This window comes from Ctenopharyngodon idella, chromosome 22 (genome assembly GCF_019924925.1).
Source record: "Ctenopharyngodon idella isolate HZGC_01 chromosome 22, HZGC01, whole genome shotgun sequence".
Taxonomy (NCBI): Eukaryota; Metazoa; Chordata; class Actinopteri; order Cypriniformes; family Xenocyprididae; genus Ctenopharyngodon; species Ctenopharyngodon idella.
Genome location: NC_067241.1, coordinates 8,006,932 through 8,033,656, shown reverse-complemented (window position 1 = coordinate 8,033,656; position 26,725 = coordinate 8,006,932). Strand labels below are relative to the sequence as shown.

The following is a 26,725-nucleotide window of genomic DNA, read 5'->3' as shown; positions in this document are numbered from 1 at the left end:
ATCTCCTGCACATATACACGTAAACATATACACAACACGATGGTTTAAACGAGTGTAAACAACTGGTAAATACAGAGGCAATCAACACAGTGCAAAGTGACCAGACAATGAAGTCCAAATTATTTATTTCTGTAGCATTTCTCCAAAAAAAAAAAAAAAAACATAACTTCAAAATTGCCATCATAAATAATGCATTAAGTAACAATACACACTAGAAGCAGTAACTGTGCAATGACAAACTTCAGTAGAATAACAATCTCCCATGAGTGAGATGAAAAGGATAGAAAAAATCCTGCATTCCACAGGAATCAAAAAGCATTAATTGTTGTTTGAATTATTTAATATGATTAGAAATAGTTTTTATATCAGATCCTTTACCTCAAAACTTTGAAACTAATGAGGAGAATGTAGACAATTTAGTGTGAAACTGCAACATGTCATTTAAATAATGGCTATATGAGAATGTAACATGTAAAAGTGTGTAAAACTGCATATATGTAAACTCTACTGAAGGAGTACTCAATCCAGTGAACATGTTAGAAATATTGTCAAATTCTGCTTTGGTTAGTCTCAGCTTCAAACTGGTGTTAGAACAAACCAAAAGGGTTTAAAAATAGAAAAGAAGTGCAAAAACAATGAATTCTTCACAAAAAAAGTGTCTAAAAATCCAAGTGTTTTAATCAGTACTGTCAAATCGATTAATCGCGATTAACCACATTTTACAAAGGTTTGTGTGTGTGTGTGTGTGTGTGTGTGTGTGTGTGTGTATATATATATATATATATATATATATATATATATATATATATATATATATATAAAATATATATATGTGTGTATATTTACAAACTTTTATGTTAAATGCAATTAATTGATTTGACAGCACTAGTTTTGATATGACTAACTTATTTAGTTAAATGCATCAAAATATAAATAACACTAAAAAACTACCTCTGATGTTCACAAACCCTGAGAATACTGTTGGTAGAACCATCTTCATGAGCATATAACAAAATAGATATACAGAGCAGCTGCCAGTGCATTTATGATTGGAGTTAATCTGACCCATGACTATGATGGTAAATAATATATACTACTACATGGATCTATAGATTGCGACATTCTTCATTGGGTAAATAAAGTGTGCTGATCTGTGGTTGTAGCAGAGAATGTGGTTTTTCCACATATACGCTCATACCACAGGATTGTGTTTATGCATAATTCGTCAGTTTTATATTCTGTGTTCCCCTGCATGACTTGAGATTCATCTAACTACCCTGTTTGGATGTTCCCCTCATAGTTCTCCATGCAGATCTGGATGCGTCGGGTGAAATATCCAGGCTCAGAAATGGCCTTCAGAAGGTCGTTCTGTACCAGACACAGATCATACAGCTCTGATGTGGAGGCTGTTCGAGTCTGCAAGCCCTCGGGGTCCAAAAACACCTGAGAGTACAGTGGAATGGGTGAGACACATGGGACGCTCATTCTGGAGAAGAGAAAATGAACATCACGTACCTTAGGATGGACAATAGTGTCCTCATCGTTTTGCCGAATGTTGTCGTCAATGAAGATATGCTGAACTTTGGGATCGAAAGGGTCAATCCATAAAGGTTTTCCTCCTAAAATGGAGTATGTGTTCCGTGCCCACCTATTTGAGAAAAACAAAGGCTTGATACTGATAAACAATACAATTTAATGTGTCTTTTTTTGATCCATAACAGGCTCCTTACCAGTCAAAGTTGTCTTGGAAGCCTCCCAGACCCTCAGCAGAGCTCAGATACTGATACACACACCGCTCTCCGTCCCGCGTGGACACGTGTTCTTCTCCACGAATCAGCGTTGCACCCTTACCACTGCACTTGATGCGTCCGGCATTCATATTCACCTTCAGCTGTGAGAGGAGACAGTCCTAATGAGGCTTGCTTCATCTAGGACAACACAAAACCTAGTTCTGCATGTTAAATACCTTTAGAGCCGGGAGGTCGGGAAAGAGCGGATGTGAGCCTTGTTCGACGGCGTGCTGGATGACAGTCAGAACACGGGGCAGATCTGTGCCGAACGTACGGAACAGGACGGAGAACTCCACACCCTGTGAAGCCAAGTCCTGCAACATTTGGAAGAAGGAAGGTAGGATCCAGTGATACAGCTTCCCATCTTCTCCCTTAACAGACAGCTCCTTATCTGCAGGTAAGTCAGACGGCCATCGGAGAAGTTCTAGATGTTCCTCAAGGACCTTCCGGAACCGTCGGCCTGGACCTATGGTGGTGAAGCTCGCCACTCGGCCAAACTGAGAGTAGTATGTGACAGCGCCCTCACAAGGCTGGAGGAGAGATGGTGCTTCTGACAACCACTCCCATTTACCTGCAAGCAGTGAGAACATGATATGTGATGCTGAGCAAATGTGATTGAGTTATATGAGGCAAACACTATATGTGCTATAATATTAAAGGCACAATATGTAATTTTTCACTGCTAGAGGTCGCTTATTCAAAACAAAGGCATAGCTTGATGACGCCTTGATTTTGTGGAATCAAGGAAGGTGTTGGCTTCACGTCTACAGCTGGTGGAAAAGAATCCGACGGTCACAGGACTTTGGCAGAAATCATATTCATGGATGAGCTAATGTATTAAAGATTTATAAACATTACTGTAGTATGAAGCAGGGTGTGGCTGGAAGCCGTTGGAGCGGAACAAGGCTGCTGGAGTGATTGCTAATGAGAGACAAGCAGGACACATGGCTTGAGAGCAGTGAAGCCTTTATTATTCCGCAGACGAACGCAGCAATGTTTTATCATATCAGATACATCTGTTTGTTAAAAGTTGTTATAAGCTACTCTGTGCGTTTGTTCGGTGGCTACTATGAGACACTTGTTGCACAGATCGATATTAGGCATGGTAAAACATGGTACTCGCGGTAAATCAAGAAAACGAGATTTAAATAATAAGACTTACTGTGTTGAGCTAACATGATTAGTTTTCTGTCTATGAATGTATCCAAACAGTTGCTCATCTGTCTAATAAAACATAATATTCTTTGGTGTTTCTATGGTTTCTACAAAATAAAACCAGAAATCGAGGGTAACGCGGATATGATGTCATTGATAGGCGACGCACGGACACGGTCCGTGTCCTGGTTAAAATTAAATATTTCTCTAGATTTAAACATTCTTGGAAACATTTGGGATAATGCAAGTACATAAATCAACAAAATATATAACATTGTTTTAGTGTTTTTGGATATTTTAATCCAAAAATCTTACATATTATGCCTTTAAGAGTACTATTTCAGTATAATCGGGAGTGTATAGCATTTTGTTAGATTTTATATAGCTATAATAAAAAAAAATCTATATTTTATATTACAAAATGTATTCTACACATATAAGTTAACGTTTTTTATTTAAATTATTAAATGAAAGTTGAGAATTCTGGGTCTGTAAAAAGCCCTTAGAATACTTTGTTGTTTTACCTTTTGCCATGCGCCCCCATGTCACCGTGGACAGAAAGTATTCAAGAGCAGCTACAGTTCCTTGTCTTGTGACTGCGTCAGATACAAGGATTGTGTTGTTGAGATCAAAGTGAAGGACGATTTTTCTGGAAGGTCTCGTCGGGATTAAATCAGTAGGATCTTTATCTTGACCTGCCCCGTCAGAGTTCACATCAATTCTGCATCCATTGGTTTGGTTCTGATCGATACTTGTTTCAGGGATCCTCTCCGGGTTATACATAGTGCTAAAATATTTATACGAGGGTATATTTAAAACTACAAATATTCAAATATAGACTAATCAAAGATACTTCAACGTAGACTAGGATAATTATCTCTGGCGACGAGTGACTGATGAATCCGTCCAGATTCCATGTAAGTTACGAGAATGACACTCATCTCAGTCAAATGAAAACAGCCTGACACGTGATCATCCCATTCTTTGTCTGTCGCGCAGTCAGTTAATGATACATTCGTTGGCTGCATTCGTTTAAGAAAGAACGTTTGACTACAATCCGCTGAGCTCTCCAAACCGGCTTTTGCGATGACAGCATGACTTCCTTGTCAGTGCCAAATACCGCGAGAAAGAGCGGGGTTGTCGCGCTTCACAAGAGAACTTTTGTGAGAGCGCCACCTACTCTTCCCCGCCTTTTGGGTAATGTGGATGAAAATAATAATAATGTATTGGAGAAAAACATTTATTTCGTGATGTGATTTCCCCCCACTTTTGATTGAAGTAAAACAATTGAAAGTTAGATTTTTGTGAATTTTTTGAATGAAAGATCAACAGCAGAAACAATGCAGATTTACTTTCACAGCAATCTTTGCTCATATTTACCAAGGGGGGCAATAATTTTGACCACAATTTTGGAGTGAAGTATGACCTGGTTATTTTTTCATGGGCTTTTCATGAACAGTTTTCATGTGGTTCACCTGCAAATTAAAATATTTTACTTCAAACTCACACGTGAAACATTTTTTGACAAATAAATATGCACGTACAGCTGTAACATCTAAGATTGTTACGCAAAAAAAGGCTTTTATTTATATTAACCATTTGTTTTATTCACAGCAGCATTCTTATGATCAAACCCCCAGTTCCCGCTTACTATGCAGTCCAATACGAAAACAAGGAATGGGGAAACAAGACAATCCACTCAAAACTTAGAAAAAAAAAATAGGAGATGGTATATGATACACACTACTAGGGCTATTGTAGGTCAACATGCATCTCAGCCAATCAAGCTTTTGCATTTCCACAGGATCTGACATGGAGTAAAACAAACAACAACAAAATTTTTTTAAATCACTGGATTGTCTGAGAATGAAAGAACAGGACATCAAGTTGAGTAATGGCCAGGGTGTGTGAGGAAAAAAAAAAACCCCAAACAATTTGCCTTGCCCACACTTAAAACTTCACCTACAACACCTGCAATAGTTTTGCACAACACTTCCAGACTCTTTACAGAGAAACACATCAGGCCAGGCGACACTTCAGTAAGAAAAACAAAAACTCTTCTGTGCATCCAAACAAACCATGTTGATCTCATTCATTGATGGGTTTTTACCAAAGTAACAACTCGTGTAAATACAAGCAAGATAAACATTGTATTAGAAACCTATCATGTGAAATTGTGAATGGCATAATTTCTAGGTGTTAAAATGTTTACATATACATAAAAAAAAAAAAAAAAGTACAGATCTGTGCAATTCCTCTTATGACTATTTAAATGTGCACCTTCCAGAATTATTTGTGAATGTGTTTGAGGATTAGTCTTTATTTTAAGCATCACTTTACTGTACGTCGTCTGAACATACAGGCCATTTAAATCGGCTGTTTACAAACAGTCTCTGCGTTGGAAACGTACACCCAGCCTTTTTTTCTCTCCACATTGCTAATGTAAATAAAAAATTGAGCACCTTTGCCATGCTAGATCCACTTGTGAGCATTAACGTCTATTTTTATTTATTTTTTTGAGGAAGCAAGTCTCCCTGACTGGGTCAAGTTTCAATCCACCTCTTCCATGCTGCTGTAGGACGGGGCGGCGCATTCTCCAGAGTGTGCAAACATCTCAGAGGTCACTTCCGTGCTCAACTGAGGGGGTCCGTCTGGGTCCAGGTCTGTTCCAAACAGTGTCTGGCTAGAGGCCTGTAAAATAAACCACCGTTATAGACAGAAACACAGCATTTTCTGAACGGAGTACATAAACGCCAACTGCTAATTAGTTTATTCATTATAAATTTAAAAATAAAATAAAAAAAAATCAGTGATTTCAAGACCATGTAATTTTGAATTATTTATTGTTTGTGAAAAGCGTGGTACAGGCACTATTACAATTGAGCAGCATTTAGAGTGGTCTCAATTATTGCTGGGATATTTTGTGCAGCATCATAAATAGCATGAACATTTTTTTTTTTAAAAAGATTATATTTAAATAATCACTTACCCAAACATATTCAATTACTGCTTAAACATGATTACATACATAAATAATAATGCAGTCCTGTGCCCTTGATCAAAGATTTATCCTTAAATTAAAACCAATAACATTTCAAACAGGAACACCCATGATGACATAATGACCCATGACCTTAATGAGGTACAATAATATTTGATGGTATTGTTTTGGTCACGGTGTCCAGAGCTGAGGCATTCACAGAAGCCAAATGTCTTTAGGCTTTGTAGTGTGGACGGCCACATAAACGATCATAGCCCACCAGCATCCCTGAGACGGTTGAAACTGCCACATACCCACAAAGCCCAGTACCATTCATCTTACAATATGTGGATCCCATCTCAACTTACAACATGTGCAACTAGGCTTTGAATCACTGGTTTCCCTAGTTGGGTACAGAAGTACAGTACTGAGCTGACCTGCCTCGCTGACTCAGAAAACGCTAACCAGTCAAGCCATTTTTAAACAAAACATATTGAACTCTTACCAGACTACTGACCAACTTTGGCAAAAAAAAAAAAAAAAAAAAAAAAAAATCTGTTTTAAGACAGAAGAAAATCATTTAGCTGTTAAAATGAGTAAATAATATAAATAAAATAATTATCTAAAAAAAAAAAATAGTGAACATGAAACCAAAAAATGAAGTAGCAAGATTATCCCAAAATACAAATAAGACTCCACCAATCTAAAGTCAACATGAACTAGTAGCACACACCGCTCATTTTACTTCTAGATGACATCATAAACAAAGAAACAATGCAAGACAGGACCTGATTTCATCCATTGGAAATGATTGGTTTGCTAGAAGAGGGTGTTACACACAGAATGGGGTCAGAATTAATGAGTTTGCTAAAATAATGTATAAATCATGATCTAGCCATTGTTCAACATTATTTTCATCAGCTGAAACCAACAAAAGAATATATACATTTTTTTAATTCCAAAGATATAAAAAACCTTTTCCTGGAAAATAGCATGCGCTGATAATTCATGCATAAGACCAGAAATATGCATTAGAGTAAATGGAGTATAACTAGAGTAAATAAATTATTTTGAATTCATGTTGACTTTAAATTAAGCTCTGACATATTAGTACACAAAGATAGTCATCAAAGAGTTTAAAATGCCGCCATTATGCTGTTTATAAAGGCATTTAGGTTTTATTGAAAACATAGATGATACGCAATGCTGAGCTCATCCAAAAATGAAAATTTATTGTCCTCATGTTGTTCCAAACCTGTCTGAACAAAGATATTTTGAAGAATGCAGGTAACCAAACAGTTTGAGCTCTCACTGAATTCCACCGTATGCGTATGGACAAAAAAAAAAAAAAAAATACAATGGAAGTCAAAAGGGAACCAAAACATTCTTCAAAATATCTTCTTTTGAGTTCTGCAGAAAAAAAGAAAGTCAAACAGGCTTGGAAGGGAATGAGGGTGGGGAAAAAAAAACAAAAAACAAAAAAACAACATTTTCATTTTTGGATTATCCCTTTAATATTTGTAATTAAGTTGTTTTATTGGTTAGTTGTACAGCTAAAATTAAATCTCAAGTCTGGCTAAAAATGAGGCAGCAAATAAAGTCCTTCTAACTGCTATTAGTATTAAATGAGTATACTAAGTACATTTATGCAAGACATTTTTCCTGAGTGCTTTTTCTGAAACATTCTGGACCACGTTGTAAAACAACTGAAATGGGAAAAAGGAGGGGAAAAAAATCCTGACTGGCATGGCTGTGTGACTCAAGCTAAATAACATTGAAGTTGCCATCAAAAAGAGTCATGACTTACAGTACAATCAGTTTAAAGTGCAAATCTTTGTACTGAGGGTCTGCAGCTGCAGTGAGTAGTAAATCAAGCCCAGTTAGACCAGTATAACAAAGGATAGATGAGGTTGAACAGCAATGCTAGGACTGCGGCCACAGTGCCCAGGATGAAATATCTCAGGCGTTCGCCATCACAGTAATCTGAGATGCCATCTCGTCTGCGGTGGGAATGCCCTCTCCTGCCCTCCTCCTCTTCTTCCTCCTCCAGCCTTGTCCTGGTTCTTCTTCCTCGTAGCCCGGGGCAGAACAGGCTCCGTAAAGAGGCCTCTCGCTGCCCCTCCTCATCCTCCTCCAGTTCCTGCCATATCAGAGACGCCTGCGATTGGCGGAAACCTGTGTCAGCTTCTGGGAAAGGGCCTTGCTTCATCATTACACCGTAGAACACCAAATACACTTTCAGAGAGCTCACTGCTCCAGTTTCGTATGCCGCTCACACACTCAGGTGGATGGATAAGCAGATAAGCATGCAAGAGTAGATTCCAGAAGTAGAAATTCATAGCTTTCTGAATCAATGTACACACCTTGTAACTGAAGTATCTACTAAATTAAAGGCAAGATGTTTCCCAAGATACACCCATAAATAATCAAAGGATGGACTACCGATGTTTAACTTGGATCATGTGTGCCTCATTATCAATCATATAAATGACCCTGATGTTACCAAATTGCCCTCAAAGTTTTGCCACGGTCAGTCACACGTTCAATTGAGCAGAAAAGCAAGATGTGAAGAAGTCTTGTTAAGGTGCAGTCACATTTACCATTGCGCTGCGAAATTTCACAGGCGAAATCCAGTCATTTCAATAGGAATCTGTGCGGTTGGGGGTGAAAAAGTTCCCCATGAAGATTTCGCTAATGTTCAAATTGGTCATGCAAATTTACTTTGCTGACCAACAGAAAAGTGCTTGGTTTGAATGTGACTTCTGTGTGAACACTGCAATATTGTCATTGAACCTTTTTAGCCAATGATATTTCGCTGAAATATCACTAATATGACCGCACCTTTACACATTGTTGAAACCAAGGCTCAAATGTCATTGCTGTATATTTATACCTTTTGAGATGCACAAAAATCATGAACAAAGAGAAAACATCAGAAAGAGGTCATGAGATCCTAACACAATTAATCAAAATCCACTAATTTAATGACCGTGATACTTTCTGATTCATCTATTAATCACGACTCTGAAGATGTCACATGGTGATTATACTTCAGAACATCTGAGAGAAAATAATCTCTCATGAAACTGCTAATTAAATTATAATCATCTAAAGTTGCCTGGGCATTTTTGAGAGACACCTCATTAAAAAATGAACAATGGAGAAATAGCCCTTTTTTAATGTTGAGAATCCACTAGGAACATTACCCAATCCCTTGCAACTTTAATGACCAAGTATATAGCTGCTCTACTAAGATTAAATGTTTTTCCATTGGGTTGCGGTGACATGAGAAGGTGCTGAGCTCACCTGACTGGCAGCACCACCAGTTGCAGCAGAGGATTCGGTGCCAAGGGGCCCCAGCAAGTGAGACGGTCTCTCCACTGGAGAGTTCCTGCGACGGTAAAACAGCACATAGGCGTAACGTGTCACCACCTGACTCTCTTCCACCGTTGTCACTGTGCTGTCATCAAACAAACGCCAACCTGAAACAGTAAAAGACATACAGTGAGATGTTTCACATCATAGCTAGTGAGATGTTATTGAGCTAGAAGAGCTCACGTACCAACGTCACTGCGCTGGCTGTTCTTGTCACTGGGAAGACGAGCGTAGGCCGTGTAGTGTCCTCCGATCATTCCGCCATAATGGTTGATCACAGCGTAGAGGTCATAGATAGGGGGCTGCTGAATGTCACCCTTATGACCAATACAGAACTTACTCAGGTCCAAGTTTCTGATGAGAACAGAAAAAACTTGGTGAAACATCCATTATATGGCCAATCCAAAACATGGATGATACACAAAACTCGTTCATACCACCATTAAACTCCACCTAAACTATCAGGATTATTTTTGCAGTGGTACTAACTGAGATGCCACAATTAACAACAATATTAATAACATTAACATTATTGCAGAGGTTTTCATTAATTTTAAAATGTTTATTTTGTATCAAAATAACTAACTTGTTTCAACCATTCATAATATATTAAAATGTATTTGTATAGCACTTTTCATCATAAATATCATTACCAATAAGCTTTACAGGTGATGACAGTTAAGAAAGGACTTCCTAGAAAGATTAAAAACCTTTTCCAAATTTCTAAAACTTTAAAATTAACACACACACACATATATATATATATATATATATATATATATATATATATATATATATATATATATATATATATATATATATCAATCATGTATTTTTGATCAAATTAAATGTAGCCATGGTGAGCATAAAAGACTTTTCAACAACATTTATAAAAAAAAAAAAAAAAAAAAAAAAAATCTTACTGACGGCAAACTTTTGAATCTGTGTGCTAGTGAATGGCTGTGAGACTAAGTGTACCTGACTGGGAAATCGACCATATCATTAATCTTGTCCCTCCATATGAAGCTCCTAAATGAGAAGCGCTTGAGCTGGATGATGAGCACGTTGGGAAGGCGCCAAAGCAGCAGCTGTTTAGAGGCCTCCCTGTGTTGCTGACACTTAGGACAGTACCTGAACCACAAAAAAAAAAAAAAAAAAAATTGTTTTAAATGGGCCAATTACATTTATGATGCTATTTAAAGTGCCCCTATTATGCTATATTAAAAGGCTCCTACTTTTGTTTCAGGGGTCTCTTACAATAGGTTTACATGCATCCAAGGTCAAGAAAGCACTTGAATTTTCTCATAATATGGATTGTAGCATCAATTCCTTTCTCACAGTGTCTGAAACGGCACGATCAAGGATCCAGTCTCTCTAGACCCCTCCTTTCTGAGAGCCTACTCCGGTCAGATGGCCCAATCTCTTGTGATTGGTCTACCGCTAACAGAGCGTGACGATTTCCACATCCTTTGGAGGTGCATGCAAAATGAATTTGCTTTCATAGCATAGAAAACAGCGTCTTTTCGAAATGTCAACAACAGAAACCAAACTCTTCAAAACCTTAGCTACAAATAGATTGTCTGAGGGTGGGTCAAAGCAGACGTTGTTCACAGGCAGCCAATGAAAGCTATAGGCTTGCATTATGCAAATGTGTGACAAACCAGGTAGGTGCATAATGGGGCACTTTAAACACCTTGCAAAGGGTACTTCATGCTTCAAGAATTTGAAATTGAGGTATGTCCATACCATGCCTCTTCAGGGGCCAGCACCTCAGGTTTGGTAAAGAGGTTCAGGCACTGCTCTAAGGTGAAGTGTCCTGCCCTGGAAGTCTCTGTAGCAGAGCCCGGGTCTTCATCAAACTCCAGCTCTTTAGAGCGCACCAGCACATATTCTTTCTGCCGCTCGTTGTTCTTCCACACCAGCTCCAGCGTGCAGTCATCAGGCAGCTCCAGTACCACATCACCTGTAGGTGGCACCAGGATGAAGATATGCTTCTCTAACACAAGCATTTTAAAAAACACATCCATCCAGAAACCTCTGACTGACCTTTGTCCTCAAGTTTTTTGTCCTCCTTTTGGTTTGAGTCCTGAATGGTTATATAGAATTGAGACGCACTTCCACTCCCAGACTCAGAAGGCTGCTGATACCCGGTCACTACAGCTATCAATGAACATACAATGATGGACTATTCCTCCACAACAAACAAAAACTTCAACAAATAGTTTTAGACCAACTTACCTTCTGGTTTAATAGCCTTTTCACATGATGTTTCTTTCTCAACCAAAGAATCTTGGGAGCTGGTAGCAAGCTCACAGCATCCTGAGTCAATGGTGTGTGTGGAGAGTGTGTCACCATCTGCTGCGGAGAGTGTAGACACGGTCTCTGTTTGAGGGGCTGTGACAGTACCACCCTGCTCCGCTAGGTTTTCCACTTCTTCTGCAGATGGCGGCTCTTCCTCCTGCTCTTGACACTCTGAGACACTGCTCGCCATGGAGGTCAGGTCAACACGGGACAGGCTGGCCTCTGGGGATGTCCTACCAGACTGGAAAGGTGGCTGGAACACATTGACAGAGTACCTGCACACAGAAATGAAGGGTTGCACAGTGCTTGCTGGTTCCTAGTTTTTAAAAGATTATTATTATTTTTTTTTTATGTCAGCACCAATCTATTTGCCAAAACTACTAAATAAAACAGCTAAGAAAAATAATAATATAATTAAATAATTTATAAGTAAATGCTATAATAAATACGTAAATTAAAAAAAAAAAAAAATTCAAATGTTATCAAAAATATAACAATTATTTTTTATAAAAAAAAAGTATATAACAGTACTTTACTGTTATAAAAAAAGTATATAACAGTAATCACAAATACATTTTATAAAAGTCATCAATTAATAGACAAATAAAATTATATTTAATAAAGGCTATCAAAAATATAACAAAATGATTCTTAACGCTACAAAATAAGTAAATAAAATGTATAAAATATACAACTAAATAAAAAAAATGCCATAAAATAGACAAAAATAAGCTATAAAATAAACAGACAAACAAGTAATTTATAAATAAATTACACCAATCATTTCTATAATAAACAAATACAAAATGCTCACAAAAATGCTATCAAAAATATAAAGTATATAAAAAAAAAATACTATGGAATATACAGACAATTAAATAATTTATAAATAAATGACATCAATAAATTCTATAATAAATAGACAATATACATAAAATGTTTACCAAAAAAAAAAAATTTATATTTATATATATATATATATATATATATTTATATATATATATATATATATATATATATATATATATATATATATATATTATATAAAAAAAAAAGCCAAAAAATGGTGTGGTGTAAACTTCCCCTTACTTCTAAAGCTGACCCAATTCCCAAAATACACAAATGGTTAAATAATTCTGGATCTAATTGTAATTATACCTAGAATAGCCTTCCAGAAGCTGTGTGAGGCGGGTGTAAGTCAGCCTAGACTCAGGTACACTGATTAAAAATGGCAGTCCTATATTCTCCACATTGGGCCGGCACATGGTCTTGTGATTAGGCCAGTGGTTCTTCTGGCAGGCCCTGTAATCAGAGGAAAGAAACTTACCACCAACTAAACCAAGACAAAGTCTCTAAATCCTAAGCATGATCTCAGAGCCAGCACAACACATGCTTCTAATGAACAGATGGAAACTCACTGATTGCAGTAGCCGACACGGTAACAGCGAGTACAGCGCTTGAGCTTCTCATCATCAGAGGCAGGAGGCTTCAGGCAGCCAGCACACTTTGTGATTGGGATGCTAGGAACCTGAGGTCTCTGAAGATCAATACAAAGACAATTAATACATGAAATCATAGCAAGAGAAAAAAACAACAAATACTTGAACAATACTGACACAAACCCACAAAACGTAGGGAAAAAGGTGAAAAAAATAAGTGATGGAAATGGTGTACCTGTTGGACCTTCAGCAGCACCACCCGCTCTTTGGCAAGATCTTTTGACAACATCTCAAAGCAGAAGAGCAGGTCATTGGGCGAGACCGTATCTAAAGATTGAGACGGTGAAAAGATTCTGTGGAACCTGCCCTTCAATACCTGAGGGAAAAAAAACATGCAAGATATTACAATGTACTAACAATGTTTTTTGGAGAAGAAAAATCAGAAAGAACAGTTCCAAAAAAATTTTCAAATAATCCAATTGGTCAATAATGCCAAGGATTTCCTGGCTTGAGCTGTGTGAGCATTCCTTAAGCGTGAATTCAATGGCATTTTAGTAAAACTGACTGAAATTAATAAGACAACGAATTATTGACTAAATTTAAAGAATATTTTCATTAAAAAGACAAATTATGACTAATAATCAATGTGAAAATTAACACTAGAATTGGCCTTATAGCCAAGGTTAAATCTTTTGATTTTATAAACTTTTTTTTTTTACATTTTAATAATTGCACTTTGTATCATTGTGCACTCTTCTGGACTGCTGATTTAAAAATCTGGGTGTTCTCTTGTATTTTCACATAACTGAACTAATGTTTAGAAATATAATCAATTAAAAATAATTCAAATTTTGAAAACATTTAAGTGAAAAATTTAAATTTTGTTTTTGGCCCTACACTCCTTTCCTTAAAGCTTTCGCCAATGTAATATGTTGAATGTAGTTTACAAAAATGTTGACTATGTTTTGGAGTTTTCATTAAACATTTTATATCCACTCTTAAAAAGAAAAATGAATAAATGAATGATGTTTATAATGACTAATTGTGTTAATCAAGATTTCAATATTGACAAAAAAGATTTAGACCATAATCGAGCAGCCATATACACACCAGCAAATTTTCTTAATCAACTCTCTTAATATTTTAGAACACAAACAAAATGTATCGTAATAGTTTATTATATAGTTAAAAACATGTTTGCATTTTAGCCTCTAGATAATTTGCCAGAAAACATGGATCAAACAAGCGCAGATGAAGGGTTCAGAACAGAATCATCATACCTCTGCCAGCCTCAGATTCTCTGGTTTGGTCCTCACGCTGCGAGATATTGAATCCAGTACTTCAGTCGTGCTCGAGTTCTCTTTACTCACACTGACCAAAAACTGCACAAATGGTTGGCAAATTGTTTAGATCAAATATTAATTTGAAAATATTACAGATTAAGCCCTTCATGCCCAGGCTTACTTAGAAACTTTAGATTGTTGTGCTGTTTTTTTTTTTTTTTTTTTACCTTGACTGGTTTCTTGTGAGGCTCTTTAGCAAAATAGAAAACAGTCAGCACCTTCTGCTTCTGAGGTAGAGGGACAGGCAAGTACAGGAAGGGGTCAAAGGTTATGGAAACCTAAAAAAAAAAAAAAAAGAAATAATAGATGAGTAAACTCCCACAACCATACAGCTAAGAGATACTAGACATCATAATTATCTGCCCAACATCATCAAAAGTAATAAACATTTCCTAACACACAAAGGCGGCCTAAACTGGGGACCACTTGACTCAGTTTAGACCTGTATCAATATCCCATTCTGTTTCCCATACAAACCATCACCATCACAAATGAAGGAAATTGTTGCCAGTTTTCATAATAGATATACAACCATTCAAACGTTTGTGGTCAGTATGATTTTTTGTTTTAAAGAAATTAAAGCTTTTGTTTAGCAAGGATGCATTAAATTGATCAAAAGTAACAGACACTTAAAGTGTTACAAAAGATTTACATTTCAAATAAATGCTGTTCTTTTGAACTTTCTATTTAAAAATCCTGAAAAAAATGCATTGGTTTCCACAAAAACATTTAGAAGCACAACTGTTTTCAACACTGAAGATAAGAAATGTTTCTTGAGCACCAAATCAGCTTATTTATAATGATTTCTGAAGGATCATGTAAAACCTGAATTAAGTGAAAATATTCAGCTTTGCCATCACAGAAATAAATTACATTCTGAAGTAATATTCAAGAGACCTTGTTTTAAAAACAACAACCAAAAAAAAAAAAAAAAAACTCCAAACATTTGAACAGTAGTATATAAATTTGAATCATAGGTCTTGTTTTGCTCTTGACACATTACCTTAGAACACACTGGACACACCAGCTTTGACTTGTACTGGCCCTGAAAGAGGTCAACAATGAAGGAATCGTTCCTCATTTTATGCCTCTGCCATGCCTCTTCTGCAATAACCTGCCAAACAATAAACAAGAACAACGTTCAGCAGATTTGTAACCATACTTGATAAAGCTAGATACTACTAGTAAGAATGCTTACGTTTGTCAGTTGTAAAACTTAATACAACATTTTTACTTGTTTTTTCCTGGTATTTGCACACTCTGCCCCAAATCCAAGTATGCAATCTCTTCCAAAATTCAACTAAAACCCTTTTAGGTAATATTGTTCAGTATGTTTGAGACAAAAATCAAGAACTCACTTCATCCTGACGGCCATCTGAGTCAACGGTCTCTGTATATGGTTTGTGTTGGATGCGGTTCAGGTCCTCATGCAGCCCATCTAGCAAGAAAGCCATGAACTCCTGAGCATCGTGCTGCGCATAGCCTGTAAACTGACTGGCCTTACTGGCAACTATAGCCTATTAAGAGAAATGAAACAACACCTGGTCATAATGGGTTTTTTAACCATTTCATATGGAAAACTAGAAGATATGGTATTAACAGCAGTTTTGTTGCTTCATTGATACCTTTAATTTGGAGGGTTGAAATGCGTGGTGAGTGCCCTTCCACAATGCTCGAAGTAGAACAGCAAAGCCAATGGCCAGTCGTCCACCCGTGCCCAATGGGTTAGTACAGTTAATCTCGGACTCAAATGCCCGGTCTGAAAACAAACAACAAAAAACATACAACTGAGTAAGACAAATAACCATATGAAAAGTAGCAATTCTCATCAATGAAAATGCCACTGACCGTGGAAATAATCCCTGAGCTCCCGTGTGTTGGAGAGGGACTGGATCACACTGTTCATAAAGCAAGTGTTTCCCAGATTGACCAGTCCAGTGAAGCCAGGGAGACACACCTTCTTCTCCTCCACTTCTTCAGCTCTCTCACTGCCTGCAGGAGGAGTGTGAGTCATGGGCTGCACCATGCAGGTGGGCTTGGGCTATGGACAGATGAAAAGAAAAGTCATATCTAACAGGCCTGAGACAAGTTATGGTCCACTAGATTATCATATGCGACATGAACATGATGATGCATTCCTTATTGTCCGCTATATTACCGTTACAACAGTTGGTTCCTGTTTGAGGGACACGTGTTCTGGGACTGAGCGAGGGGCCACGGCATCCAGACCCGAGTCCTCTGGGGATCGAGGGGGTTTGGCTTTCTCCTCTCCCACACGTGGTTCTTCTTTAGCAGGAAGTGCATGCTGGCTGCTTCCTGGCTGACTCTTTTCAAGTGTGGAAGGGCTGGAGGGCACAGCAACCTTGGCGCCCCCCACTGCACCTTAAACAATAGACAACAGACAAGAGACAAATAAAGCTTATGGTTAGCAGCTAAAAGTCATAGCTTCAATCTTCAATCATTTCTTATTACTGCTTAATATTTTTGTGGAAATCATGATACATTTTTTCAGGATTCTTTGATGAATACAAAGTTCAAAACAAAAGCGTTTATTTGAAATAAAAATTGTTTGTCTCTACTATCACTTTTGATGAATATTAAACGGTAGTGTATATATTATTATAACATAACCACAACTGAACAATCTACTTAAATTTGTAAAAAGTTAGGCTGGGTATTTTCAACCACTTCATGATAATGCTTCACAAATTAAGTGTACTATATCACAATGTATCAATATATAATTGGACTGGAACAGCCCTAGTAAAACGCAATGTTGGAGTGGTAGCTAAATTCGAGAGAAGGCTATGTAGAGCAGTGTGGGTCAGGAGCCTGGCATAAAGACAAGAACACATTGGCACATTTGGCTTGACCCTGTCTCACACTCGTATTGAGTTACTGGATCACTCCCTGTAGTCACATTCCTTTTCTTGACTGGTTCCCTCATTTCAGCATGTAAACAAAAACAGTCCAGCTTTTCCACAGTAATAATATAATATGTGCTCCCTATTACACATGTCAGAGCTCTCTGAAAGTTCAAGGGTCCAGTTGTTCTTATTTAGCCAAGCCTTAAAGGCCTTTTCTCACTGAGCGTGGTTAAGTGACGGGAATGCATAGATCCCTATGGAGCTATTCACACCGGGTGCGATCATTCTTTCGACCAGTGTTTTGATTTTTTTTTTCATTTTGTTCTGCGATGAAATGGGCCATCCAATTAGATTTGAGCTTTAGATCACATACCCGGAGCCGCTGCTGTTGCACAAAAGGGTGAAATTGGTGGCGCATCCAAGAGAATGGATGCTGAGTTCTTTTAATCATTGGTGTCTGAGAACAGATTTATTCTCACATGTTCTTCCACTTTAGAACGCAGTCGGAAGTTATTACAAGCACTTGATGATGGTTTAAAGTGGGGTTTGAGCAAAAACATAGCAATAATCTCATAAGTTGTGATGTGTAGTTTAATGCTAATTGTAGCTCTAATATACCTGTTACCAAGCTGCAATATTTTATTATGTATTTAGTAAGAATTCTCATAAGATCTCGTGTTTCCACCGCAGAAACATTCCGCAGGAACTAGGGACTTGTTGAAATTCAGGGTAAAACTTTTCCCCTCAGAAAGTACCTACTCGCAGGGTAGTACTTTTTCAAAGCTCTGGAACTTTCAGTGGTGGGAACTGCGTGCTGAACATGCTGATTGGTTGAGTTCACGCAGCATTTTGAATGGTTGACTCCATGCAGCATTTTATTTCAATCACCATTTTTAAAAGTCTGTTGCGGTGCATGCAGTAAGAGTTGTTTGGTAATTTCGGTGGAAAAGCAGCTATAGCTTGTGTTTCAGGCATAGCAACAAACTTTTTTTAATCTTAATATACTTTTGTATTTTGTGTGGCGGATGAGGTTAAAGCCAAATGGGAAAACCTATGAGATACATACATGAGAAAAAATTTATTCATGTATACATGTGTGTGTGTTTGTAAAAGACTGTTCAGAAGCAAAGAGAATCCAGGCAGCAGACCTTGTGTGGCAGGGGCCTCCAGACCCCCCCAGCGCTGACTGTGTCTCTTCTTCAGGGTGATGTCGATTCGGGACGGAGTAAAGGCATAGCTGGACTGATCTGGCTGGATTAGATTCCTAAACATCAGCAGATGGAACCAATAAAGAAACCTTTAGAAACGCACTCTTGATAAGTAGATCGACGGAGATTAGGATGCCCATCAAACAATCTTACCTGAGTTTAACCTGCCATTTAAAGACAGTGTTTGGTCCGCAATCCGGATGAAGGCGCAAAAAGTTGGGATCACTGTGGACAGTTTCAACAGTTAATGGAAATATAGGAGTTACTCATGAGGAAACTCATGAGTGCAGATGAATCTCTCACCTGGTCTGGAAGATAAGAGTGAAGTCTTGTTCCCTGAACAGCACCCTGGAGGACTGTCGGCAAATTTCTTTCAGGTAGACGTTAACAACCATCAGGTCTGTCCCTTTCTCATAAGAGTCATTCTTCACCAACTTCAAGTTCACCATCGGCTCTGGACCTTAACATACATCAGTCATGAGAAATAAAAAGGTTAAAAGGTTTTGGGTCAGTAAGATTTTTTTTTATGTTTTTGAAAAACTAAGTGTCACAGTATATTACAAATGTTCTTAACTGACCTTCTGTATCCTGCTCATGGCTCCCTCCATGTGGCTCCTCCTTGGACTTGTCTCTCTTCTCCTCTGTGCAGCTCTTCTGAGGAGACTCCTCTCTCTTTGAGGATGTTGAAACAGGCTCTCCAGATCCTGATTCATGAGATGGAAGCACTTTAGGGATCTGGGTATCAGCTTGTGGCGGCTTCTTTTCCTCCTTTCTGTTTCCTGTCTCATCTGATGCTATTTTTTCAGAGTTTGTTTTCATAGGAGAAGAACTCCTCTCCTGATGCGTCACCTTCGGCTCACACACAGAGGAAACAGTCTTGCTATCATCTGCTTCAACCTGTAAACAACACAAAGGATGGACCACAGGATGTGAGAGACTCTTTTCCACCATTCTATTTCCTGCTGATTATTTTCATTTTCAGGTGAAGTCTCTCCTGTTTATTGTTATTAGTCTCACCTGAGCATTGCTTTTTGGCCTCCTGTCCACTCCTTTTTCTCTCGGCGATGTCTGGCATGCTTGGCCTTTGACCTGCACCTGAGCCCTGTTGTCTTTTACATTGCTAGATGAAGAAGCACCACTGCTAACGGCTGATGTGTGTGTCTTGCCATTAATTGCTTGTTTGGATTGAGACGCCGTCGACGAGCAGGGAGCTAGAGGGGGCTCCTTTGTGTTTTTGGTGGGTCGTGTGGTACGCTTTGCGCTGGGCTCATTGATCGAGTCTGCTTTATCGCTTGATTTAATGTCTGCTACCTTCACGCCTGTGCTCTCAGTGAGCTCCACCTGTTTGCCTTTCATCCCTCGTTTCAACCCACGGTCGGGTTTACCTCGTTTTTGCTCAGCAGAAGTCACTGCAGGCGTTTTCTCGATGCTTTCGCTAGATTTTTCAGAGCACCCTGTGGTTGACTGCTGGTGGTTGCTGCCATTCTCTGTAAGGATGTTCACCGTTTCCGTCTTTTTCTTGTTCTGTTTAATAGGGAACATGAATAAATAAAGCTTGTCTGAGGGATCTCTGACTAGGCAAACATTCATGAACGCTCAAAGCTGCATGTGTGCATGGCAACACAGTTCTGACATTGCTCTTGCACAGACCAACAGGAAATATCTGTAACTTTCAAACTTTCTAATCATCCTAATAACTTATATATAACCCATATATATTGTATTATGTATTTTATAATATTCTACTACTAAATAATATTTATTATTAAATAATATATATATTTTTTGCTAAATATGTTAAAAAACCTTACATAAAACCTTAAATTTCATTAATGACATTTTCAAACACCATCAAAAGGGACGTCTAAATAGACTAAAGGCCAATTCACACTGCACAAATGCCAACAAACACCAACAAACAAGTTAGCCGTTGAATTTAGAATTTTATGAAAAAAAAATTCTTTCTAAGGAATGACAGCTTTATCTGCCCAACAAAAATAGATTTTGCTTAGCAACAAACTAAAATTAGTGGGAAGTAAAAAAAAAAAAAAAAAAAATCTTGTTTGAAAAGGAGATGGACAGAAAAGAGGGAGCATGTGTTCTTACAGCGAAGGTAGGCCACGTGTTGAGGGGGATCTTCTTGTGCATGACAAGCTGCAGAACATTTGTTTTCTCCTTATAAAGCAATTTACTGCAGGAGGCTTCAATCTCTTCATGGAGATGACAGCTCCATTCACGGCCATCTGAGAAAACACAAACATCACAGTACACTGCTGTTAAAAAGTTTGGGGTTGGTAGGATTTTTCAAAGCCTATACATAAAGAAAGACTGTTCACTCCTATTAGTTATGAATAGGAATAACTGCAATGCGCAATATGGCAGAATATGTCCCGCCTTCTAAGTAAAAGAGCCAATCGCTGATTGATAAAGTAATTGCGTCACTGCAGCTGCCGTTAGAAGCTCCAGTTACCAAAGAAACCTGAGACTTGTGCTTAGGACTGCACATGCGCATTGGTTCGTCTAGCCAGAAAAATACGCTTTTTAAACACTATTTGAGCATAAGAAACATCATTTATGGGACAGTTCATGTCAAATTTTGTTGCTGATTTGAAATATGTTATTTAATTTTGAGTTTGCCAAAGAGGTTTGTGAGATTTCAGGATTCCCTCATTCAAATAGATAGGACTTGATCTTGGATGCCCAAAATAGCTGCCCGGAGGCGTTGCAAACATGGCTTCCGAGTGAACAGACTTTCCTTGAAAGGAACTTTGGATTTTTTTAATGTTTGTGAAAGAAGTCTCTCAAGATCAACAAGGATTAATTTATTTGATCAGAAATACAGAAAGAACAGTAATATTGTGAAATATTATTACAATTTAAAATATCCGTTTTCTGTTTGAATATATTTTAAAATATAATTTATTCCTGTAGCAGTAAAACTGAATTCAGTATAGTGTCACATGATCCTTCAGAAATCATTCTTATATGCTGATTTGCTGCTCAAGAAACATTTCTTCTTATTATCAATGTTAAACATTTTTTTCAGCATTGTTTAAGAAATAGAAAGTTCAAAAGAACAGCATTTATTTGAAATATAAATCTTTTGTAGCATTACAAATGTCTTTACTGTCACTTTTGATCAATTTAAGAGTCCTTGCTGAAAAAAAAAAAATTAATTTCCTTCAAAGAAAAAACATCTTACTGACCCCAAACTTTTGAAAAATAGTGTTCACTCATAACAAAAACAAACAAAGACAAACACAGCACACACTAACAAAAAAAGACCAACATTATCCAAATACGATAGACACAAGCACACATAATGTCCTTACCCGGCAAGCGGATGTGGCAGGCGGAATCAGAAAAGGCAGAATCGATATCTTCTACTCTTAGCACCCCAGCATCTCCACAGTTCAGCCTCACAATCACCTCATACGCATTCTGCTTCCAGTCCAGAAACAAATCTACACAGATAAATGAACATTCATGTAAGGCTGGATCCGTCACAAACACATTACGTAATATCATTGAAGAAAACCCACACCATAACTAAAAGTATTTTTCGATGAGCAGAGGAAAAACAAGAATATTTCTGTACAGAAAACACAATGAATTACTACAAACTAATAGCAAAAATCAAACCTGATTTCATGATAACGCTACACGATCTGAAAGCCAGTCATAGCAGAAAGCCCAACTCCCTTCGATTTCAAACCACTCTGTTATTGAATTTAACATAGGTGCGTGTTATCAAGCAGGTCAGAGACAGCAGGAAAGAGCGAGAAAGAGAGCGTGTTTATCTCAGGATCAGGCTTCAGGGTCAAGTGACAGCTAGTCCCGTCCCTTAACTCTCTCTCACTGTGACACATAGATCTAAAAGGTCATCAAGAAACCGCCACGCCCCACAGCTGGGCTTCTATTCCACGTGATGTCATCTCCACTCTGCCATTATCCCATGAGCCTCCCTTGCATGACAGGAATCAGCAGTCCAGAGATAGACTTCTCCCTCTGTTTGTGTAAGGATGGTGCTTTGCTCCATCTCGCAGAGAAAAAAAATAACACTTTGACAAGAGAAAGACAATGGCGCACCCATATCGAATGCACGTAGAAAGGACAATGAGGAAGGAATACTCTAAGTGAAGTCTTCTCATGCATGTACCGGGCAGAGTCACTCCACTGACCTTGACAAAGCACTTCTTTACTGAAGCAGTGGCACACAGCTTGGATTACAACACTTCAGCACTCAGCACAGCACTGCAGAGGCAAAACACTCAGCAGACAGCAAACGCTAATGTACGTTTGTCAAACCTGTAGTCACATGTCTCAACAACCATTGGTAATTGTAAACTGAACACATTACCAGTCGATGTAGGTGTCAATGTTTTTATTCTGTATTGTGACGTACATACGAGTAAAGCGGTTATAATAAAAAAAAAAATAATAAAAAAAATTAAAAAAAGAAGAAGAAGGGCAGGGGATTTTTTCTATCTATTGGTAGTTTATTGGATGGAGGCATATCTGAATACGATCTTGCAGATGATTGTAAGGAAGAGGCAGGGTTTATGCAAAGGAAATGACTGACGAAGTCTGGCATATGCGGCATGCCACCTAGGAGAAGTCAAGTTATGATACTTTAATTAAATTACAAGGTCAAAAAAAGAAAAGAATCGTATGCATGGATGAAACCTTCACAATGAGATCACTAACATGCATTAAAAATGTTAGGGTGATACTAGGGTAAATTCCCATTTCATGTCAAGAAGTATTATTAATATACATAAATATCAGACATTAATTCTCAAGTTAGAAATGTATGGAAGCTTGTTTCCGCCACTTTCTCATAAATGGACTTTATAACTCACAATTGCAAATTTATCTCTCAATTGGGGAAAAAACTATTGCGGGATATAAACTCAATTGTGAGAGAAAAAAAAAAAATCAGAATTGTCGGATATAAACTTGCAATTGTGAGAGAAAAAAAAAAAAATCAGAATTGCGGGATATATACTCACAATTGTGAGAGGAAAAAAAAAAATCAGAATTGCGGGATATAAACTCACAATTGTGAGAGAGAGAAAAAAAAAAAAATCAGAATTGTGGGATATATACTCACAATTGTGAGAGGAAAAAAAAAAAAATCAGAATTGCGGGATATAAACTCACAATTGTGAGAGAGAGAAAAAAAAAAAAAATAATCAGAATTGTGGGATATAAACTTTGAGATAGAAAGTCACAATTACCTTTGTATTTTTTATTCCGTGGTGGAAACAAGCTTCCATAAAAATGTGCAGCTTAACAATTAGCACAAAATGATGAAAATTATGACTATGTAGGTCACAATTTAAACGAATACAACTGCATTCATTAAAAAGTATTTTTTTACTGTTGCAGTACTAACTTACTTATGGAGTCAAAAGCACAAATAAAACAATTTAAAAAAAATGGTTCTGCATAGCAGTTATCTGAAAGTTAAACAGTAATAATCTGTATTGGTCATAAAGCAATACTGAACTCTCTCTTCCCCGGTCAACTAAAGTATATTCACATAAGTCTAAGAAGCTGCCATATACTTTAAGATTAAGATTCTTCAAGAATGCCAAGGACATGCCAACTTTAGATAATTGAAAATCCATCACTAACCAAAAAAATTATTACTTATGGACTTACATAAACATCCAACAGGGAAAATAAGGCTCATTTAACAGCTGTCAACAATGTGAAATTATCTCAGATCACAGAATTCAAAATCACACTGTTGTTTTACTTTCATTTTTACTTTGTTTTGATCAATGATAATTACCAAAAGATGATTCTCAGAAATGTCAGTCTAAATGAAACTGGATTCACTACATACCAACCAATACAAGCTTCTAATGCCACACAACAACCAATTCAACAGGCCAGCTATAGAAGCAGTACCATAGCTAAATCAATAAGGGACTACCATAGCAAAACAATTACACAAGTTCAGTGTGTTTCACACAGTGCGTGTCTGTTAACTTCCCAGTTCCCTGTTTACCACACTATGCAACAGATTGGAATCCAGCCCAGCTCTGCACATGAAAATAGGACAATGACTATACCTTTAATTACTTTAACCTCTAGTTATGGGCCAGACTGCATTTTATACCGGTCAAAAGGACACTGCACCACAGACGCTTTCTATCAGTTCATATTACATTAGATATCACTGCAGTAAAACATTTATCCCACGCTATATTTTTGCCCAAGCATATGAATCAAATATCTGTCTAGGTCCCAACGGCTTGAGTTTCAAGAATAAAGCCTTCCAGAAGACAAAGCGAAGATAAGATATAAACAAAGATAAGATATAAAATGAATTAGGGAACAGGACATGAGTGCAGTAAAATAATCCAGACCTAATTTGAGTGTTTACAAACCATGTCATGTCCTCACCTTTCCTTGACTCTGTGCTAATGCCTGAGGCTGCCCGCTTGGCCTCCTTGCTCTCCTGGTTGACTTTATCCTTCTGCTTCTTCTTGCTGGTGCTGACCACATCGTCAGGTCCTCTCTGACCTCGCCTCCGACCCGATTCGCTGGATCCTGTACTGCTGCTGGCCATCTTCAGCCACTTGCCGCTAATGGGTCGGCCGTCTCCTACCTCGCTCCCACTACCGGAGCTGCTTCCACAGGGGTCTGGATCTGAGCTGTGCCGTTTCCTGCCTGGTCCAGCTATCTTGGCGGCGTTTCAAGTGAGAGCACTCCCAGAAGAGAATCAGAGGGAGACTGCAAACAAAAACAAAAGAGAAGTATGTAATACGAATAGACTCTAATGGAGGGAATCACCAGGGGCCCCATGATAAGATATTATCACGATTCTTAAGCCACGATACAATATAATTACGACTTGAAACATTTTGAGTAAACATTTTTTTCAACTGCAAATGTCCCAAATGTAAAACTTTGTCCACATGTTTTATCTAATAAGAAACCATTTTAGTTTAGTAAAGCAAAACGGACTGGGTGTCTATGTGAAGCTTCTAAGTCATTTACATGACATCTCATACCTTTTTGTTAGTTTATTTTTATCTCTTTTCCTATTTGTTGAATATGTTTAGCAAAGTGTATTTTGATGTGCAAATATTGTATTGTCACTGACATGTTTGATTATAATTTAAATGGCAATTAAAAAAAGGAAAAAGCTCCTCCTATTTTAAAAACTAGTGTGCTCGGGCACTTCAATGTTCAACCAAACCTTTTTATTTCACTGATTAGAGAATGTTTATTAGAAGACATTAAACGTCAAGCCACAAATACCAATGCCGGTTACTGACAGTGTCCTGACAATTCTGTCATCCAAATATATGGCGAATTTGGTGAAAGTAATTTCTATATTTCCTTTTGTTTTACATTTCAGTTGTCATACGAGAAATATATATCCATGGAAACTCAAGCAGCTTAAAAATCCATAACAATCGCTAACGCCGCGGCTGCTAACCCGACTAGCTTAGCCTGTTCGAGTCGATTTCACACTCAAGTTCTCTTTAACTCAAAACATGTCACCAACGAACTGTCACTTATCGTTAATTTTGTTCTATTGCTGCTAAATATCATTTGTAGGAAGTGTGACACATCTTAACTTTGTTGTTTAGTTGTTGAAGATGCCGGTTAGCCGTGTTCTGTGACGAGCTAAATATCAGTTAAAGGGAACCGAGGCCTCTCGCGCTGCGCCGGCAGTCCAGCTAATCACGCGCTTAGCTTCTAATAGCACGCGCTACTGAGCCGGAACACTTTACTGCAAGGTCGGGTGGTGCGGTATTGTCAAAAAGTGTGTATACCTGCAAGAGACGTGAGGACGTTTTACGATATTTGGATATAACAGCAGTTGTTTAGATGAAATCTTACTTTGTTTCGTTGTTGTTCTGTAATGACAAGTCGCAACGGCTTGTTCTTTCTTTCGTTAGCGGAGCCGCAGCGACTCCAGCTTAATTCAGCACCAGGCTTAGAACACGGCAGCGGGCCGCCGATCTCCCCTGAGCCGCATCAGTTCGCCCCTAAAAACACAATGCTTCTTATTTCCGAAATAATCCTAACCAGGACCCATTTTGTTGCGTTAAAACAGAAACCAAGCTGATGTAAATACAAACAAAGACGCAAATACGCTGCCCGTCCTTCACTTGATGAGCCGACCGCTGCTCTGTTACTCACACTTTGTCAGAGAACAAAAACAAACCGGGTAGCTACGGCTATCACGCCAACCTGCTCCACACACAAACATACACACAGGCAACTTCCGGACGCTCAAT

At 37.9% G+C, this 26,725-nt stretch overlaps 1 protein-coding gene across 7 annotated transcripts; it reads right to left on the bottom strand.

Annotated features, from left to right (window-relative positions):
• Window positions 1-108: 108 nt before the first annotated feature.
• On the bottom strand, window positions 109-26,716 carry usp19 (ubiquitin specific peptidase 19). 7 transcript variants are annotated; one of them, XM_051880805.1, is made up of 30 exons: window positions 26,325-26,714; window positions 24,876-25,205; window positions 21,791-21,922; window positions 20,565-20,701; window positions 19,476-19,982; window positions 19,037-19,355; window positions 18,762-18,918; window positions 18,612-18,683; window positions 18,399-18,514; window positions 16,542-16,765; window positions 16,232-16,424; window positions 16,009-16,142; window positions 15,742-15,900; window positions 15,387-15,497; window positions 14,551-14,661; window positions 14,321-14,422; window positions 13,276-13,416; window positions 13,020-13,138; window positions 12,760-12,903; window positions 11,539-11,876; window positions 11,347-11,460; window positions 11,047-11,263; window positions 10,279-10,431; window positions 9,488-9,654; window positions 9,232-9,407; window positions 3,470-5,636; window positions 1,967-2,361; window positions 1,731-1,891; window positions 1,516-1,648; window positions 109-1,443 (listed from the first exon to the last, which is right to left on the bottom strand). In XM_051880805.1, the coding sequence occupies exons 2-26, from the start codon at window positions 25,039-25,041 to the stop codon at window positions 5,496-5,498; spliced, it is 4,350 nt and encodes a 1,449-aa protein (XP_051736765.1). In that variant the 5' UTR covers window positions 25,042-25,205; window positions 26,325-26,714; the 3' UTR covers window positions 109-1,443; window positions 1,516-1,648; window positions 1,731-1,891; window positions 1,967-2,361; window positions 3,470-5,495. The 7 variants fall into 7 exon arrangements, with proteins under 7 accessions (XP_051736765.1, XP_051736769.1, XP_051736764.1 ...); XM_051880809.1 differs by having other exon boundaries at window positions 16,542-16,759; XM_051880804.1 differs by lacking the exons at window positions 109-1,443; window positions 1,516-1,648; window positions 1,731-1,891; window positions 1,967-2,361; window positions 3,470-5,636 and adding an exon at window positions 5,772-8,083 and having other exon boundaries at window positions 16,542-16,759; window positions 26,325-26,716.
• Window positions 26,717-26,725: the final 9 nt, after the last annotated feature.